General features: G+C 36.9%; 1 protein-coding gene, 1 long non-coding RNA gene and 1 pseudogene across 2 annotated transcripts; 2 read left to right on the top strand and 1 right to left on the bottom strand.

Moving 5' to 3' along the window:
- Positions 1–1,666: 1,666 nt before the first annotated feature.
- On the top strand, positions 1,667–3,888 carry LOC127942467 (vitellogenin-like). The gene is made up of 5 exons (XM_052538181.1): positions 1,667–1,706; positions 1,830–1,850; positions 1,950–2,064; positions 2,168–2,314; positions 2,451–3,888. The coding sequence occupies exons 1-5, from the start codon at positions 1,667–1,669 to the stop codon at positions 2,557–2,559; spliced, it is 432 nt and encodes a 143-aa protein (XP_052394141.1). The 3' UTR covers positions 2,560–3,888.
- A 1,271-nt stretch (positions 3,889–5,159) lies between these two features.
- On the bottom strand, positions 5,160–13,465 carry LOC127942534 (afadin- and alpha-actinin-binding protein-like; annotated as a pseudogene).
- On the top strand, positions 8,481–17,576 carry LOC127942539 (uncharacterized). Its single transcript, XR_008149342.1, has 2 exons — positions 8,481–8,526; positions 16,225–17,576. It is a non-coding gene; the product is annotated as an uncharacterized LOC127942539 (long non-coding RNA).
- Positions 17,577–18,641: the final 1,065 nt, after the last annotated feature.

Below are 18,641 nucleotides of genomic sequence, written 5' to 3'. Positions count from 1 at the left end.
CTAAAGCAAGCTAAACAAGTAAGTACTACTCTAAAAGGTTTTTAGAATTATCGACTAAGTCTCAGAATTAGTATCATCTGCAGTTTCTCTTGTTTGACCATATAATTTATCCGTGTAATTAATTAATCTACATATTGGTCCTACTTTCTATATTTCAATTCAAAAGCAAGTTTGATATTGCCACCATCCTGAATCTCAATGCACATAAAAAATGGCATCTGAAGAATTTAATATTACTTTTATGGTCAAATAAGTTTTGATAGAAGGCTTAAATCTCAGGAGAATCCAGTTAGTCAGTATAGCAATATACCCTAAATCCAATGCAATGCTATCTTAAATGTACATTGTCCATTGCATTGGGATTCACACAAATGGTTCCCCAAGAAAAGAAAAATAAAAGTAATCAAAGTGAAAGGTAGTAACATTACTTTTCAATGTACTTCTACTGAACCTTCGGTTCCACCAGCCTTGCTCCGCTCTCACGGCTCTCAGCCCCCGTCCCACATCACATCTACATTTTAAAATGTGAATGCTATATTGTCCTTACTTTAATATTGACTTTAACAAGTTTTGATGATTAGCCAGGGTAACCTAACCTAAAACTGATAATATTATGCAAAATCTGTCAACATTGTGTGTTTGAGAGTACTTTGAAGCTACAAGAAAGCAGAGCAAAGTCTATCCCCAATGCAATATTACCATCAGTGTAAAAGATACTGGGCTAATCAATAGAACTGAACCGCTTAGTGCCAGCCACAGGACAGTGGAGCACCATCCAAATAACAGAGCAATTTCTAATCATCTCTCCAAATAAATTAAACCAATGTTAATTTTTTTTTTTTTTTTTTTATGTTAAATTTGATAGCTCAGTTGTGGCTAATATTTAATATAAATGGTTTTCATGCAGAATAAGTTTCAACACTTCTAAAATAAACGAAATAATGAACATAAAAGACAGTTTCCTTCTAAATGATGACACATAAAACAGAGTTCCTGATTCCTGTTTTGAGTGATCACTGTAGATTGACAAGGCTTGAGTATGTCCAGGGTATGGAATGTATAAAAATAATACATACCTGTATCAACACATAAAAAATAAAAAAATAAAATAAAAAACAGTGGATTTCACAGGGAGTAAAGTTGCAGCAAGGATTAGCAATTATTTATTAAAATGTATCAAAAATATTAAAAGCGATGATAATTAAAAGCAGCAATTGTAACATTTATAAAATCATAACTTTTCATCCTTTTCTTAAGTAATTGTATGTATTCTTTACATCATAATCCTGTGAACCCAGCCACAAAAATGTTACTTCCTGTGTAAAAATTATATATCCTGTAATATACATATGTGCAAAACCTGCAAAAACTGCATTCAGTTAATGGACTAAAGTTAGCTTTTTCCTTTTTTTTTTTTTTTTTTTTTTTTTGCATATGAAGACATATAAAACTGGCATTGAACATTGGCCTGGAGGATGACATTACAGGGCAGGCTAACCTAACCTAGCCTAACTGATACTGATATTCAGATAAGTTGACCAACAAAAAGCCTAATCTTATGTACTTTTTGACACATCTAAAGACATCTATTGATATTTAATGATAAAAAAATTATACATCTATAAAAGATCTGATGCTCTGATGAGTTCTTTACAAAACACCAGCCATGAGAGCTGTTGTGCTTGCCCTGACTGTAGCCATTGTGGGTAAGTAAAATTTTGAAGTGAAGATCTTCCTCTTTCTCTTTGTTTTTTTTTTAGATTTCCCTTATAAGGGAAGTGCATTAGAACAAAGCACTTCTCTCTCTCTCTCTTTTTTTTTTTCTGCAGCAAGTCAACAGATCAACCTTGGTAAGTAATATTTGGCTCAATATTACTTGATTTTTTTCCCCCTGATAATGCACAACAATTGCATTTAGAAAATACTCTGAAATACTCTGCCTTTTTCAGTTCCTGATTTTCCCCTCTATAAGACCTATGTGTACAAGTATGAGGCTCTACAGGAGAGAATCATACAGGACATTGGCTTGGCATACACTGAGAGATGTGCTGAATGTACTTATGAGTAATGATGTGCTGAGGTAATGGAGAAAACAGGAAATTATTGAAATATTTATTCAATTAAAATGCCAGAAATCAAATTGTAACATGCCATTCTTTAAACAGAGAGTCAAGAGTCTGATTGAAACTGCGAGTTACAATTACATCATGAAACCAGCAGCCACCGGAGTACTAATCGCTGAGGAAACAGTTGAAGAAGTGCATTATTTTTCACCCATCCATGAGATCCATGATGCAGCAATGATGGAAGCAAAGTATGTCAGACAATCTTTGAGATTTGTATAAGGAATTCAAACTAACAATATTCCTATCATATTGCATCAACTTTACGTTTAAAACTGAAACTTAATTGAGTTGCAAATTCAGAAACATTTTTTTTGTTTGTTTTAGAAACACCTTGGCTTTTGTTGAGATTGAGATGGCCCCCATTGTTCCAATCAAAGCTGATTACTTGGCCCGTGGATCCCTGCAGTATGAGTTTGTAACTGAGATTCTTTAGACTCCCATTCAACTAATGAAGATCAGTGATGCACCAGCCCAGGTATAATGAATTAATTGAAATCTTAAAAATCTTTTAAGCCTTTGATCCATGTTGAAGACATCAACTGAGTGTTGCTCCCACTCTCTCTAGATTATTGAAGTCTTAAAGCCCTTTGTTGAAAACAATGTGGCCATGGTCCATGATGATGCTCCCCTTAAGTTTATTCAGCTCATCCAGCTTCTGTGTGTTGCCACCTTAGAAAGCATAGAGGCTATCTGAGCTCGGTTCAAACTCCGATATTTAATAAATAAATAAAACATTATTATGCACATTTTCGTCCAAAAATATACTAACCTTGTTTTCTGAATTAGGTTCAGCCAGTGGCCCTTGTATTGTGTTGTTTGAGACCAAGCCATCGGTGGCTCTCATTTCCAGTCTTGCTGGTACTCTGAAGATTGAGACTAACATGCATGTCGTGAGCTTTGCTTATTCTCATATTAAGTCCTTGACCAGAATCACTGCCCCTGTTATGGCAGCCGTGTAAGAACAACAATTCATTTTTCATATATTTACTTTACCACATCATATGAGCACTGTCATGATCCGGTTATTTGTCTTCTGTTAATTCACCACCAGAGGTCATCATCCACAACACAGACTCTCACGCTACACACCTGGACTGCATTTCCCATGCTCCCTTGCACCAATCACCAGTCAACAATAACACATGCACCTGAGACCAATTACACACAGCACAGCACAATCAGACTCGCTTTATGAGCATTTGACTTCCTTTCACACACTGCTGAGTTATGTTCTGCATTAATTTCTCTCTTAGTAATACATAAGCTGTTCTGTGTTAGTTTCTAGTTTTCATAGTCTTGTTTCAGTTCCTTGTTTTCATATTCTTGTCTCTGTTGCTAGTTTTCTTAGTATAGTTTTTTTCTTGCCTTGCCGTGTTTTGACCCTTTTGCTCTGGATACTGGATTACCCCTCTTACTTAGCCCTCTGGATATTGTTTGCTCATCGAAGACCCACGCTTGCCCTAGGAATATTCTTTGTCTTGCTCTCTATATACCTGTTTGCCAGTGTTTGTCAAGTCTTGTCTGTTGGACCCAGAGCCTGGATGTCAGCTTTTCAGAGTCCCAAACTGGCATCCAGCCTGGAGGATCCACCGCTGCTGTCAGTCATGGCTATGGAGGCCGTTTTTGAACTCTCTTCTGTGTTTCCTGCCTTGGTCTCTGAGACCGGGAATGCACTGCATGTATTTGTTCCTGAATGCACTGCTGCTGTGAGATAATTAAGTCTTAGTGATGTCAGTGTATTAAAGTTATTTGTTGTAACTGCTTTTTTGTGAAAGATCCTTTTACTTCTAATTCCAACAGCTTTGAGACTCTTGCTGTGGTTAGAAACATTGAAGATCCCACTGCTGAAAGGATTGTTCCCTTGGTAACGAAATTGTTCCTGCAAAACTCAATGCTGGTGATTTATGGTAAGCTATAAATGCACATGAAAAAATGTTTGCTTCAAGCTCCATAGTGGAAAATTTTATTTTTCTATCCAGTCCTCTGAGATGGCACCTGAGGCTCCTGTGAGAACTGCTACTCCATTCTGTAAGAGTCCTGCTGTCCCGTACGTTGAAATCAAGGGATGCATTCATGTGCACTCTTACAATGCTGCTTTTATCAGAAGTTATCCTCTGTTCTACATAATTGAACTGCACTCAGCTGGTCCCTCTCTAGCAAGAGGTATAGCTATGAAGATTGAATAGAATATGAATAGATTCATGGAAGGATTATCGGCAAAATGATTAACGGTTTCGTCATTTTGGCTGTAGCTGAAGGTCCTGCAGTTGAAAGACTGGAGCTTGAAGTCCAAGTTGGTCCTAGAGCTGCTGACAGGCTCCTTAAATGTTTAATTGAAGAGAATTTTCAAACTGCCACCATCATGGAGACTTTCAGGAAAATCCACAAAGATCAAGTAACTACCGAAAAATACGATTGTTAATAATACCTTAAAATTAATGCCTATCGCTTATTACTGAACCCCTTCTTGCTTGCAGTACATGGCGCCTCTTAGGAAGTTGGCAGTGAAAGTGCTGCATCTAGCTTTGATTCATTTCTGGGTCTTCTCAATCTCGTTTCTTCATAACTACCAAGGGTAATATCCTGTCATTGCCCATGTTGTGAGTTGACCAAAAGCTGTTGGGTTACCAGCTTGCTGCTTACTTTGACAAGCCAACTTGAAGAGTACAGCTCATTTCATCCATCTAATCGTTTGCTTTCTGCATTGACCTTTGTTTTGTGTGTGTGTGTGTCGGGGGGGGGGGGGGGGGGGGGGCTTTTAACACTACATGCTTTAATCGGTGGGCAGGGCTTAACGGGCATCTATCTTCTGAGGTGGAATTTAGCCACACTATTACATCATAAAGTAACACATTCCACAGTGGTCTTGGCAGACTGGCTTAAATATGCTGGTTTTTGACTAACAAGACAAGAGGGGGTGGTTTTTTTTTTTTTTTTTTTTTTTTTTAGTGGTACAATGACCTTGCATGTCGAAAGAAGATCAATGGAATTTTTTTTTCTTCATGAACCCCCGCCCCATTTGGAATCCAGTAGTAGTTGGTATAACCTTTTATTTTCAAAGAATTAGATTTTGTCATTATTTAAAGCTTTTTACAAGAGTTTCTTTTATTTGAATATTGGCTAAAGCATTTTGAAAGACCATGTCTATACCACTTTATTTAGAGCTTTTTCCTTATGTTTTATATCCAGTTGAGTGACTATAGCACTTTATCCACATGCTACAATACATTACTTCAGTGTGGTTTTGCAGATGATTTAAACAATGTTGGTATACCGGTTACCTTAAAAAAAATCTATTAAGTAAAATGTAGTTTCAAAGGCAAATGCACAATAAATAAACTGAACAAAGTATGGGATCTAGATCTGTCAAAAGCACTATTCTTTACAACTTCGATCTAAGTAACTGCTCCACAACAAGAAATAAGTTACAAGAAGTATAACAAATCTGTTGAAAGTGTTTTTTTTTTTTTTTTTAAACCAGATATGTATCGTATATTCCTTATTAGTAATGGTTCGCATGGGCTGATATATGTAAGCCGTCTGCCATATTGGAAAAGTCAAAGCTGGTCTGTGAATACTCGAGAGCAAGTTCACTATCTGCAGCTGTAGTTTCAGGCTACTTATGCTTGGGTAACTTATCTACAGAAGACTTGAGCAGATTATTTTTTCCATACTAACACCTTATACAAGAAGATAAAGTGTTAGCTAACAAGGCATTTAAAATGTCCTTTAGATTAAAAACCTGCATATATTAAAAACACAAATTGACATTCTTACCTGTAAAAGTTTAAGAAATTTACATCTATTATTTTAACTACCTAGAAGTTAACTATAAGAAGCTTAAACTAATACAACAACAACATATGCAAAAACTAGAAATACTTTAGTTCATTTCTACTAGCAAAATGCAATATGAATAAATTACCAAATGGAATTTCTAAATGAAAAATTCAGAGGCTTGTAAGATTCAGCAGCCTTTAGTCAACAATTGGCACATGATTTTGTTTGATATTAATGTCCATATGTTGAAAGTTCTTCATTAAGATACTAGCAGACTTATTTATATTGGTTCCAGCCGTCACACTTCTGGTGTTGGAAGAAAATGTAGGTTCCTCTGCAAGCAGTTCCATGGGTGTGGATGGACTAAAGATGAGATTTGCTGACTTTGCCAGAAATTGAAATGAGTTTCTCTTCATAACCAGAGTCTGCAAAATCAAAAAAACTAATTTCAAGTTATTTGAAAGAAAATTCAAACTAGTAAAAAGAATAAACTTACGCTTTGAAAATTCATCAGTCCTGCGACTTTGTGGTTTCATTTGGTCTGCAAACGTTGTGTTCAGAAACTGGTGTTTGAGCCACATTGCACGATCATCCTCAAAACATTTTCTCTGAAACAAGAAAAAAAAAATCCTATTAAAATCCAGATGAATTCAGAAATCCGTAAAAGCCAAGTATAAGCCAGAACCTCGTGGCCCAATCTGACGGCAGCCTCTGTGAAATTTCTCCTTTCGGTTTCAAAGTTTTTCCTCTGTTCTTCAAACACTCTCCACTCTTCTTTCAAGCGTTCCTTCTCTTCCAGCATGTAGGAATCATTCAGAACGGCTGCAGTCTCCTCATCACAGGATGTGTTTAGCTGTTGCTGTAAAAATAAGCAACTTTCATATTCTCTTGGAAATATCTGAAGGGTTCTTTGGAAAACTCAAAATTGTTCTTTATGGCATCGCTGTGAAAACTCCATTTTGGAACCTTTTTTTAAGAGTGTAGGAACGCAGCTCTACTTGTGATTTTAAAGGGGGGGTGAAATGCTATTTCATGCATACTGAGTTTTTTACACTGTTAAAGAGTTGGATTCCCATACAAAACATGGACAAAGTTTCAAAAATTAAGTTGTACGTTTGAAGGAGTATTTCTGTTCCAAAAATATTCCTTCCGGTTTGTCACAAGTTTCGGAAAGTTTTTTTTTCGAGTATGGCTCTGTGTGACGTTAGATGGAGCGGAATTTCCTTATATGGGTCCTGAGGGCACTTCTGCTGGAAGAGCGCGCGCTCCCTTATAGCAGAGCACTGAGCACAACAGACATTCACTGATCAGAGCGAGAGCGTCGCGAAATGTCACAAAAGGAGTGTGTTTTTGGTTTGCAGGGCAAGACAACCCTGCACAGATTACCAAAGAAAAAACAGCATTAAGGGACCAGTGGATGGATGTGGCGAGTGGGGCGGGGCCGAGAGGCGTGGGAACGAGGAGTGAGGCCAGGTGTAGTGATTGGAGATAAGCTACACCTGCGCCCCACCGCCGGTCTTGAGTCCCACGTAGGAGATGGAAGGATATAAAACTGGAGTGACGACCGTGAAGGACGAGAGAGGACCAGGCCTCCGCAACAATGGAGTTTATTTTTACAGAGCATCAACGGAGTTGTGCAAGTGTTTGTGTTTGTTCCCTCTATTTCGAAGATGCTTGTTTTACAAACAAGGCCCAGTTTGACGCCGGATTTGCACATCGTTTATTTCTTAAGGATGATCCAATCCCAACGAAAAAGGGTCACGATCGTGTGTTGGAACCGCAGGCGGTGAGTAAAACTGCTTCAAATATCTCTGCCTCCTTGTTAGTGCGTCCCCTCCCATCGAAGACCCGGGTTCGAGCCCCGCTCGGAGCGAGTCGTTGCTGCTGCTGCTCTCGTTCAGTTTCAGGATCATCATTGATTCTGGATCATAAATATACGCTGAATCTGACTGTTAGCCATGGTTTGTTTTGGTTGGTTTTGTCCTCACGGTAAAGTCACAGCTTCCAAATGCTTTCAACGCAAAAGCCTACTTGCGCTCGTGATTCTTTAGCTCCGCCCACACGTCACGCCTCCAGCAGGCCGTGTTTTTCCGGGAAAAAATCGGTACAGACTATCTTTCTCTTATGAATATAATAAAAATAAAGACTTTTTGGAGTTATGATTAATGCAGTACTACTCTATAGGTACTCAAGAGTAACAGGATATTGATTGAAAACGAGCATTTCACCCCCCCTTTAAGCATCAATGACTGAATGAAATTGTACCTGTACTTACTTGCAGAAGTTGTTGTTGAGTCTGAATAAACTCTTTGCACTGCTGGATTTCCTGCATGAGCCTCTCTGTCTCATCTTCATGGAGTTGTTTGAGATCATCTCTTCACTGTCTCCATCTTGCACCATAGATGCTTCAACACCAAATAAATATTTCTTTATATTTATTTTATAAAAGTTTTGTGTATAAGTCTAATGTGTACCATTCTGTGCATTAGGTGATAAGGCTGCTCAAGAATAAAGAAGACATTGATTTGCACTAAAAGTCTTTGAGCGGAATGCTCTACCTTGGCTGTCCAGTCTTTCCACGTGGTGTTTGAGTTTCCTCCACTGCTGACGAATGCTGTTGGTGAGTTTCTCCCGAGCATGATCACATGACATCTCAGGAGGTCCTTTCAAGGGTTCATCATCATCTGAATTTGTCTGCAGAGTCAACTGAAATATGACAAAAAAAATTATTTTTCAAAATACCACTAGCGCAAACAAGCAATTATGAGCTGTATCGTAAAATGTTTAGGGTAAAATGGACATGGTCAAACCTGATCCATGTTTTTGCTTTGTTTCTCTTCCTTTTGGCACATCTTCTTTGAATTTAAAACCCCTACCATCTCGTGTTTCATTTGTTGAAGCACCTTCTTTAGCTCTATGTTTTCCACCATTAGCTCCCTCTGACGGTTATCAAATTCATCGAGTAGAGTTTTGTACATCTCTCCCTCGTGTCTGAAGAAAAAAAAAAGAAATAAAGAAAAAAAATGTCTAAAGTTTTCATATGATATTATAGAGAAAGGGAACTATGAAACCACCATTAGAATGTCAACAAACAACCCAAATGATTGTCTTTTACCTGGATTCAGTTTTTCCAGTTTTCCAAAGACACCTCCTCCCATCTGACCTTCCAACATAATTCAAAACTTCCATTCCTGACAGAAAGTAGAACGTATTTTCAAAAGATCTGACATGTCATGTAGGTCACTACATAATTACAAATTTTCAGTTGAGTCAACTGTTTCTTTAAGCAGTTAATAAATGAAAATCTTTAATTTTTTTGTAACTACCCTTGAGTTCAACGTGTGTGCGCACTTTGGTGAAATGGAAATTCCGAGTATGGGACACCATTTTTTTTTTTTTCAGAACAGATGTATTAATCTGATAAGAGAGATAGAAAATAGTTCTACTTTGGTTCAAGAGAAATGCTATTCCTCTGAAGTAGTATAATTATCAAAAAATCCTAAAAACATGTATTATTATTAGAATGAGGGATCATATGATGTGACACTGAATACTGTTATGAAGTAATGATGCTGAAAAAATCAGCTTTGCTTCACAGGAATAAATGACATTTTTAAATATATTGAAAAATATATCAGTTGTTTTAAATTCTAATAATATTTCACAATATTACTGGTTTACTGCATAAGAAGTCTTAAAGATGCCAATAACACTCAGTGTTAGGAGATACGGTATTGTTCAAAATAATAGCAGTACAATGTGACTAACCAGAATAATCAAGGTTTTTAGTATATTTTTTATTGCTACGTGGCAAACAAGTTACCAGTAGGTTCAGTAGATACTCAGAAAACAAACAAGACCCAGCATTCATGATATGCACGCTCTTAAGGCTGTGCAATTGGGCAATTAGTTGAAAGGGGTGTGTTCAAAAAAATAGCAGTGTCTACCTTTGACTGTACAAACTCAAAACTATTTTGTACAAACATTTTTTTTTTCTGGGATTTAGCAATCCTGTGAATCACTAAACTAATATTTAGTTGTATGACCACAGTGTGTTTTGGGTCATTGTCTTGTTGAAACAACCATTTCAAGGGCATGTCCTCTTCAGCATAGGGCAACATGACCTCTTCAAGTATTTTAACATATGCAAACTGATCCATGATCCCTGGTATGCGATAAATAGGCCCAACACCATAGTAGGAGAAACATGCCCATATCATGATGCTTGCACCTCCATGCTTCACTGTCTTCACTGTGTACTGTGGCTTGAATTCAGAGTTTGGGGGTCGTCTCACAAACTGCCTGTGGCCCTTGGACCCAAAAAGAACAATTTTACTCTCATCAGTCCACAAAATGTTCCTCTATTTCTCTTTAGGCCAGTTGATGTGTTCTTTGGCAAATTGTAACCTCTTCTGCACATGCCTTTTTTTTAACAGAGGGACTTTGCGGGGGATTCTTGAAAATAGATTAGCTTCACACAGACGTGTTCTAACTGTCACAGTACTTACAGGTAACTCCAGACTGTCTTTGATCATCCTGGAGGTGATCATTGGCTGAGCCTTTGCCATTCTGGTTATTCTTCTATCCATTTTGATGGTTGTCTTTCATTTTCTTCCACGTCTCTCTGGTTTTGCTCTCCATTTTAAGGCATTGGAGATCATTTTAGCTGAACAGCCTATCATTTTTTGCACCTCTTTATAGGTTTTCCCCTCTCTAATCAACTTTTTAATCAAAGTACGCTGTTCTTCTGAACAATGTCTTGAACGACCCATTTTCCTCAGCTTTCAAATGCATGTTCAACAAGTGTTGGCTTCATCCTTAAATAGGGGCCACCTGATTCACACCTGTTTCTTCACAAAATTGATGACCTCAGTGATTGAATGCCACACTGCTATTTTTTTGAACACACCCCTTTCAACTAATTCAACTAATTGCCCAATTGCACAGCCTTAAGAGCGTGCATATCATGAATGCTGGGTCTCATTTGTTTTCTGAGAATCTACTGAACCTACTGGTAACTTGTTTGCCACGTAGCAATAAAAAAATATACGAAAAACCTTGATTATTCTGGTTAGTCACATTGTACTGCTATTATTTTGAACAATACTGTAAGCTTTAAGTAATACACATTACCTTGTTTATTTTCCTTTTTGGCAATGAGTAGTTGATTGAGGCGCTCCTTTACTCTGTTGTGCTCCCTTTCTCTTCTTTTAATGTCATGGTTGTATTGTGTGGCACGACTTGCAATGATACCCTGCAGCCTTTGTACCTTTTAAAATAAAAAGCATATTTGATAAAATAGCATATTTTGGGGAAAAAACAGTACATGACATCACAGCTTTCTCCTTCGTTTTTCACACCTCTTCTTTTGCATCTTTTAAGCCGTTCTGCAAAGTCTTTAAACTTGTTTCCAGCTGACGCTCTCGCTCGTGCAAGTGCATGTTTTCCTTCTTCGAAAGTTCAAGCTGGTCCTACAAAACAGTGAAAATTCGTAGTTTTTCTTGTTCTGTTTACTGAACTAATAAGCGATTAAAAAAAAAAGTGTGATAGAAAAGCCCAACCTTTAGCCTGGTGTTGGTGAGATGTTGGTAGTGGAGGTCACTGCTGGACTTGAGCTGCTCCACCTCCAGCTCCTCCATCATTCCAACAGCTCGACGGTGGAGCTGAAGCAAGTCATATATGTTGTTTAGGACAACCACAGCATCCAGATCATGGATGTTGTCAGAGTTTCGGAAAATTGGTGGAAAGCACAGAGACGACAACTCCTGTAAATGTAAAGAGTGGCATGTCTATTAAAAAAATGCTAGATTCAGGTATGTTCTTGCTTAGATTATTCTACTAGATTCATCCTCTTCAAACTCACAAGGTCAAGTTGCAAAACAAATATAAGATCACCTACCTGATTGATGTATAGAATGCACTCAGAGATATTCTCTTCTGTGCAGAAGCTGCTTGAGATATTGAAAGAGCTTAAAGGCAGAGGAGGCATGACAGATGCCGAGTATAGTCTTGAAGGAGACATTCTAGTCAATAAAGCCTATATGTTCTAGGAAGGAACAAGAAACATAAACATAAAAAGTTAGCTGTATAAAATAACGCATAATCATAAAACGTATTATTAATTGTAAAGATATGTTGTAAAGTACATGTGGTACCGGTTCTGAGAGAATGCGAATACTACCCTAAATGAGGTTAGGAGGTGAACCTGTGCTTAAAATAACTTTCCACAGTATTTTGAGTCGCCTAATATTTCCCTTTTCCCACAAGACTTTGGTTATCTGGAGCACCGGCTGAAATCTCTGTTACTTTTATCTCCAATGTGCTGAGAACCTGAAAAATATGCCAAACGCAACTGATTTAAAAGGAATATTTTGCCCAGAAATAATGTCAATATTTACTCACCCAAATCATTCCAAACCTGCTGTTACCACTTTTGCTTTTCTCCAAAAAAAAGAGAGAAAAAAAACTAAATGAAAACCCAAAGAATGTAGTCCATATGACTTGTGCACAACATTCAAACTATATATTATAAAGCCCAGTCACAGATTTCTGTAAAGAACAGACCTAAATTTAGGATTTAAAATTGAAGAATTTAAAATGGTCCCCTCCAGCAAAGTTCTTCAGTAAAATACAGTATGGTGCCAAAAGTCAGGTTTGAGTTCATGACAGTTTGGTCACAAAGCATGAGAGAACCTATGATGACATAATGTGTTAAAAGCAGAATATTAAAGCCCTCAACCACACAAAATTATAATATATATCAGTGCACAAACCATATTTCATTGGTTAAAAATCACTACAGTCTTAGAAACATAGTTTCGAGAAAGGGTTTTATTCTTCCTTTTTTTCTGAGATGCCATAAAATAACCATTTTTGTTCCCCAAAGAACCTTTCAGGGAACTGTTCTTAAAAGAATTGTTCTTAGTGTGAAAAACATTTTTAAAATCTAAAGAATCTTTTTTTCCCCTATAAAGACCTTTAAGGTTCCATGGATGTTCAAGGGTCTTCATGGAACCATTAATGCAAAGAAAATGTGTGTGTGTATATATATACATACATATATATTATTCCACCGTACGATGATACAAAAATCCATGAGAAGGTAAATATTATAGTAAAACTTGGAACACACCATGTTCAGATCTAAAGTAGGTTAAGGTGAATAGAAGGATTTCTGCATTAGGGCGCAGAATTTACACTAAACTACAAAATCATAATGCGCCACAAAAGCGATTTTTTACATCTTTAAATATTTATTGATAACATACAGATGTCGTAGTTAACAAAAACGTGGGTTTGTAAGTTTTATAGCATCAGCGGTTCACTCACTGCGTATCTTTTGGCATTCAAGCGCGCTCGTGAGGTTTGCCAGCTTCATTTCCCGACATTCGGCAAGAAATGACACATATTTTCCAGATAAGTTATTTTGCGTAATAATGCTCTTCGTTACATTGATGCAGGCGCCTTCTGGACAACTCAACCTTGAACGAAAACACTCACAAGCAAATGCGTCGCTATGCAACAGAAATGAGGGCTTGTCATTGGCTGTCCAGAACTCATGCGCGCCCCCGCGTAATATCTAGCAGTAGGCGTCACAGCAGTCAATGCAGGTGCTAAAAACTCAATGTGCTAGTTACTCTAATGTACTTTATTGTGATACACTGATAATATTAATAGCATCGTGCTAAAATACCTATCACTGCAAAGCTAATAGTTATTTTAGAAAATCTATTTTTGACAAATCAGTTTGCACATTTTATTCCAAGGTTTCTGTCGTGACTGCTTCTATATGACTGCAGCTCATAATTTAACTGCTAACAAGAGAAGGAAGATCAGAGGTTCATCTTCTGGGAACAAAGGGTCTGCAGGGCTTCTTTTTGACTCCAGCCACCAAGTTTTCATTTCGCCTTTCCCCTGTTTAACAAAGAGTCATAATTAGTAAATCTCCTTCAGTGCATCTGAAATACAATACTCTGAAGGACAGCATCATATAAAAAGAAAGTGAGGGGAGGGGGGGAGCAACAGAGCAGAGGTGTGTATTCGCTTGTGCGCAGTGAATAGACATCAATTTAGTGACAATTTATCACCTTGTTATACTTTCGAGCAAACTCACAAAGTATTATTCAACCAAGAAACTTGCATTCACATGCAAAACCTTTTCATTACCTCGTTCTCCCTCAAATCTATTGCACTGCCCAGAGAAAATAGCAGTCTCTCATCAAACATTTGCATTATTTTGAAAAAAGTTTTCTGTTTCAGGATTTTTCCATTACCACAATAAAATGTGCATTTACTCAGAAAACGTTTGCATATTGCATTCCCCAGAGAAATGTAGCAATATTTTGTGAAACTTCTGCATTATGCTAAAAAGGTGTTGCACTTCCTCAAGGAACATTGAATGTGCATTTCCATAAGGAAAAATTTGCTCACAGAAGTATTGCATAGTGTGACCAAATGTCCTGTTTTCCCAGGACATGTCCTGTTTTCACGTCCTGTCCTGGCCATCCTAGTTGTTTTTTTATAAAGTGATGAAAATGGCCTGGAGGAAACGAGGAAGAAAACTAAAGATATATATATATATATTTGTTAGTTAGTTTTGGTAAGTTTGTGAGAGCTTTTTTTATTATTTGGATTGCTCATATAGCAGAGGTATTTTTCAGTTATTTAGAATTGTATACATTTTCTAATTCAGAAGAGACATTATTTCTATATTTTTTTAATTTCTTTATTTTATTTTTTAACGTGTCATAATAAAACATGTTGAGCAACCTCTGATAAACCTATCTGAATTTGTGTCTTTGGTTATAGATAGTATTTTTTTATAATTTTCTATCCATACAGAAGGCATACGGTACTTTAAATGTATTGAAATTCTAAGGCATCTTTGAGTAAACTTTGAGTATCATCTATGTATCTCATTGCTGGGCCGAAGTGTCCTGGTTTTCGCTAACCAAAATATGGTCACCCAAGTTTTGCATTATCCTGATAAACATGGTATTAGCTTGCAAAAATACAATGCTCGCAAAACTTTAGCAAAAATGTGCATCTTAAAGACTTCTCAAAGATGGCTGCTGAGTAAAATGACTCGCCTTAAAAGGACCTTCAGTTATTTTCAGTTTGTTTCCCCTGTTTGCTCACGAACGCAGTGAAACATATAGCTTTTCCTTCCACCTCATTATTTCCAACACAAAAGTTTTGCGAGCAAACACAACATTTCTTGGGGGAACACAATATTTTTGCAATAGGTGAGTAACTGAAACTCTATATGGCTTCTTTGCATATACAATCAATTGCTGTATAAGCAATGAACCTTAACATATAGAGATCCATCCGCACATATCCACCAAGTGTGTGTTGAATATCTGTTGTAGAACCACTGCACTGGAGCTTTAATGCTGAAAATTGTTTGAGGAGACACCCATGAGATATTTGGTTAGCTTTATCTTCGTCTGATCTCCACAGAAGTTCAAGAAAGGGAAATATTTGGATCCATCATTCGATTTTATCACATTTTAAACAACAAAACATTCCAAATATTTACAAGATTCCATTCGCCCGGAAATGTCAGATAGGATCAGTTACTAATTGACGCTGTGTAAACAGCAGCGTTTGCCCGAATACCTTCACTGGCGGACTCCATGCGGGACGCTGTGTTTACAGTGTCACCAAATAAGCAGTATCATGGCATTTTGGTGCAAACCACCCCAGCTACAACAGGGCCTCAATTCAAAGGACATCTAATTCAAAGGATGTTGTTTAAAATAATTGTTAAAAATTTAATTTAGTTCAGAAAAGCCAGCCAGCCAGTGGATGCCAGCCCTTATCTTCAGCTGTGTGGTGGGCTCGTGTGGGATTTTAAACACGTGACAGATGCTGATCAAGTCCAACGCCATGCTGGTGATTTGATCCCATTCTCTTTAGGTACTCCTGAGACCACCATATCTGAGGAGGGAGAGGGTTTTCACTGATTTATGTGTAATGAGATGCAAAAGTGGGGCAAACAATGGGAAGGAGGATCTTTGTAACCGCACTCAAGCATCTCCTATAGTTTGCACTTTGTACACATCATAGTTGTTGATGATGTCATCAAATGTGGTGTAAAGCTCATTGAGGAAATCCACTTATTTAGAATAGTTATTAATGTAAGATTATCATTTATGATACACTATAGAGATCAAAGGTTTGGGGTCCGTTTTTTTTAAATAATGTGAAACGTCTATTCTCAATAATGCATTAAGATGATGAAATGTGACAGGAAAGACATAATATTTTATTATATAATGTAACCATGTCACTTGGCTTTAAATGTTTGTTTCAGATCCATCATTCATTTTTATGCTTGCCTGAAATATACAGTTGCGTTGGAGCAACTTTGGGCTTCTGCTGTGCGTCCCTGACGATGATCATCAGCCACTGGTTTCGGTAACATGCCTGACACAAAGAAATATAATATATTAATGAAAAATATATTCATAAAACGTGCATGTAAATTTAAAAATGCAAGTTGGGCCTGGAAACATTGCCCTTACTTTAAATGTCCACTAGATGGAACCATTTGGATAACTGTTTGTGTCTTTGTTCATTGAAGTGTGTGTGTGTGTGTGTGTGTGTGTGTGTGTGTGTGTGTGTGTGTGTGTGTGTGTGTGTGTGTGTGTGTGTGCATATATACTGTATGCTATTTGCATTCTGTCTGGTAACAATTTATATTATTATTATTATTATACTATTAAATATGTACCAGATGCATGTAATCCCTCAAATTATTCTAGTCCAGTCACTGTTTGCTCATTGTGTTTCAATAATTTCAAATTTTTTATAACTGTAAAAGACTAGATACAGACCAGGTTCATCATCATTTCCGCAGGGCTGACCTTGTGTGGGTTCATTTTATCAAGAATCTTTTTCAGCTGCTCAAACGTCGGCCTCGTGGTCACATTGTAGTTCCAGCATCTCTTTATCAGCTGTGTGAAATTTGACAATGAGTGCTTCCATTTTTTTTTTTTTTTCATTCCTCTAGCTCAATTGGTAGAGCATTGCCATATCAAGAGCAAAGTTGGGGGTTCGATTCCCCGGGAACACATGATAGAAAAAAAAAAACAGCCTGAATGTACAGTAAGTCGCTTTGGATAAAAGCGTCTGCTAAATGCATGAATTTAATTTAATTTTTCCCATTTATCCACAGTTATCATATTTTAATCAGACATAGTAAAAATTTCACATCAGGAAGAAGTTGATCTTCAATGAAAAGTTCTGCAAGGAAAGGAAATATGCTCAAGTAAATACATGCATCAATTACATCCATACAAACCTCAGTAATCATCAGGATCTGGGCAATCATTGTCTGCTTTCCTTGCCTTCAGTTTGGGAAGTGATGGGCGCCAGATGACATCAAGCTTCACTGACTCTGCCTGTTCCTGCTCATGAAACAATAATTGCATTTCTTATCATCACCTATAAAACGGTCTAAAAATCCTCAAATCTTCCTGATCCTTGTATACTTACTGAAATGAGGTCACTGCGAGTGGCAGTTTCCACCAAGATAATAGAGTAGCTTGAGGAGACGTAGAAAAGACAAATGTTTATTTTACACTTCTTCGAGACAGAGTTTTATTTGAGAACAAATTGCTGCTCTGTGATGCATCCATAAAATAAACAAAGTATTTACACGTACCTGAAGATAAGAACAGGGTCATTCCTGTCACAGTATGTCTGCACATTTATTTGTAATTTTTAATATACATATATAATTTTTCTTTATCTATTTATTCATTAGAGTTTGGAAAAGTTACGGTTTTTATAATGATTTTAAAGAATTTTTTAACTCTGTTAATGGCTTCTGAAAATTTTGCCATCACAGAAAACAAAAATTACATAAAAAAATATATACAAAAATAAGTGTTATTTTAAATTGTAATATTATATATTTGTTTCTGTATTTTTAATAATTAAAAAAGTGCCTTGGTAAAAGCAGCTTTCGAAAAAAAAAAAAGTTTGTTTGGCAGTTCATTTGTAATTGAACAGATATGTGAATATGTGAATTTTAAATATTTTCATTAATTAATGTATTAACATTTTAGCAGATTGAGAAATATTAAAGATTTTTAAATTAACTTTAGAATAGTTCAAAAATGTATTTATCTGCTAAAACAAAAATACCAATTTAAACAGATGGTTAAAAATACATAAGGTTCAAGCATCTCTCCAACCTGTACACATCAGCTACAGCTGTGAAACTTCAGAACTTCAGGTGCGCAGTAAATGAGACTGCTTTGACATTGAAAATTGGTGCCAATGTCCTCGAAGTCCTCCTTTCTGCCATTAACCCATTATCTGTACCATTAAAGAGTAACTAAACCCTAAACCAACTTTTTTTAGTTAATGATCTGTAAGAATGGGGCTTTATTAGTGCTGTTCATTTATTCGAGTAACTTTTTTGACATTTGAGTATAAAGTGTTTTAATTCTACAATATATGGTGTAAAAACGTCTGAGTGCTGTCCTCTTCAGGTTGAACGGTGGCTACTGCAGTTGATTTTTCCTATTGGATGTTGCGGTGGCAAGTGACGTAAGCGATGGCAGGTGACGTATGCAGTTTCCAGCCCACCATGCCCCTTGGTACGAGCTATCACGCCCCTGGCAGTATAAAACCATCTTGTTCCGTCAAAATCACTGTAGTGAGTCAGGAGCTGGAATTGCGAATATTGAAAACGACCAGGAAAGACTATTATAGCATTTT

The sequence above is a fragment of the Carassius gibelio genome, chromosome A22 (genome assembly GCF_023724105.1).
Source record: "Carassius gibelio isolate Cgi1373 ecotype wild population from Czech Republic chromosome A22, carGib1.2-hapl.c, whole genome shotgun sequence".
Taxonomy (NCBI): Eukaryota; Metazoa; Chordata; class Actinopteri; order Cypriniformes; family Cyprinidae; genus Carassius; species Carassius gibelio.
This window is presented reverse-complemented; position numbering and strand designations above follow the sequence as displayed.

Bases quoted from the DNA above. Each gene is read 5' to 3' on its own strand.
- LOC127942467 (XM_052538181.1), top strand. From the start codon at position 1,667: ATGAGAGCTGTTGTGCTTGCCCTGACTGTAGCCATTGTGG. The intron at 1,851-1,949 runs GTAAGTAATATT...TGCCTTTTTCAG, and splicing joins AAGTCAACAGATCAACCTTG to TTCCTGATTTTCCCCTCTAT. The intron at 2,065-2,167 runs GTAATGATGTGC...CTTTAAACAGAG, and splicing joins TGTGCTGAATGTACTTATGA to AGTCAAGAGTCTGATTGAAA.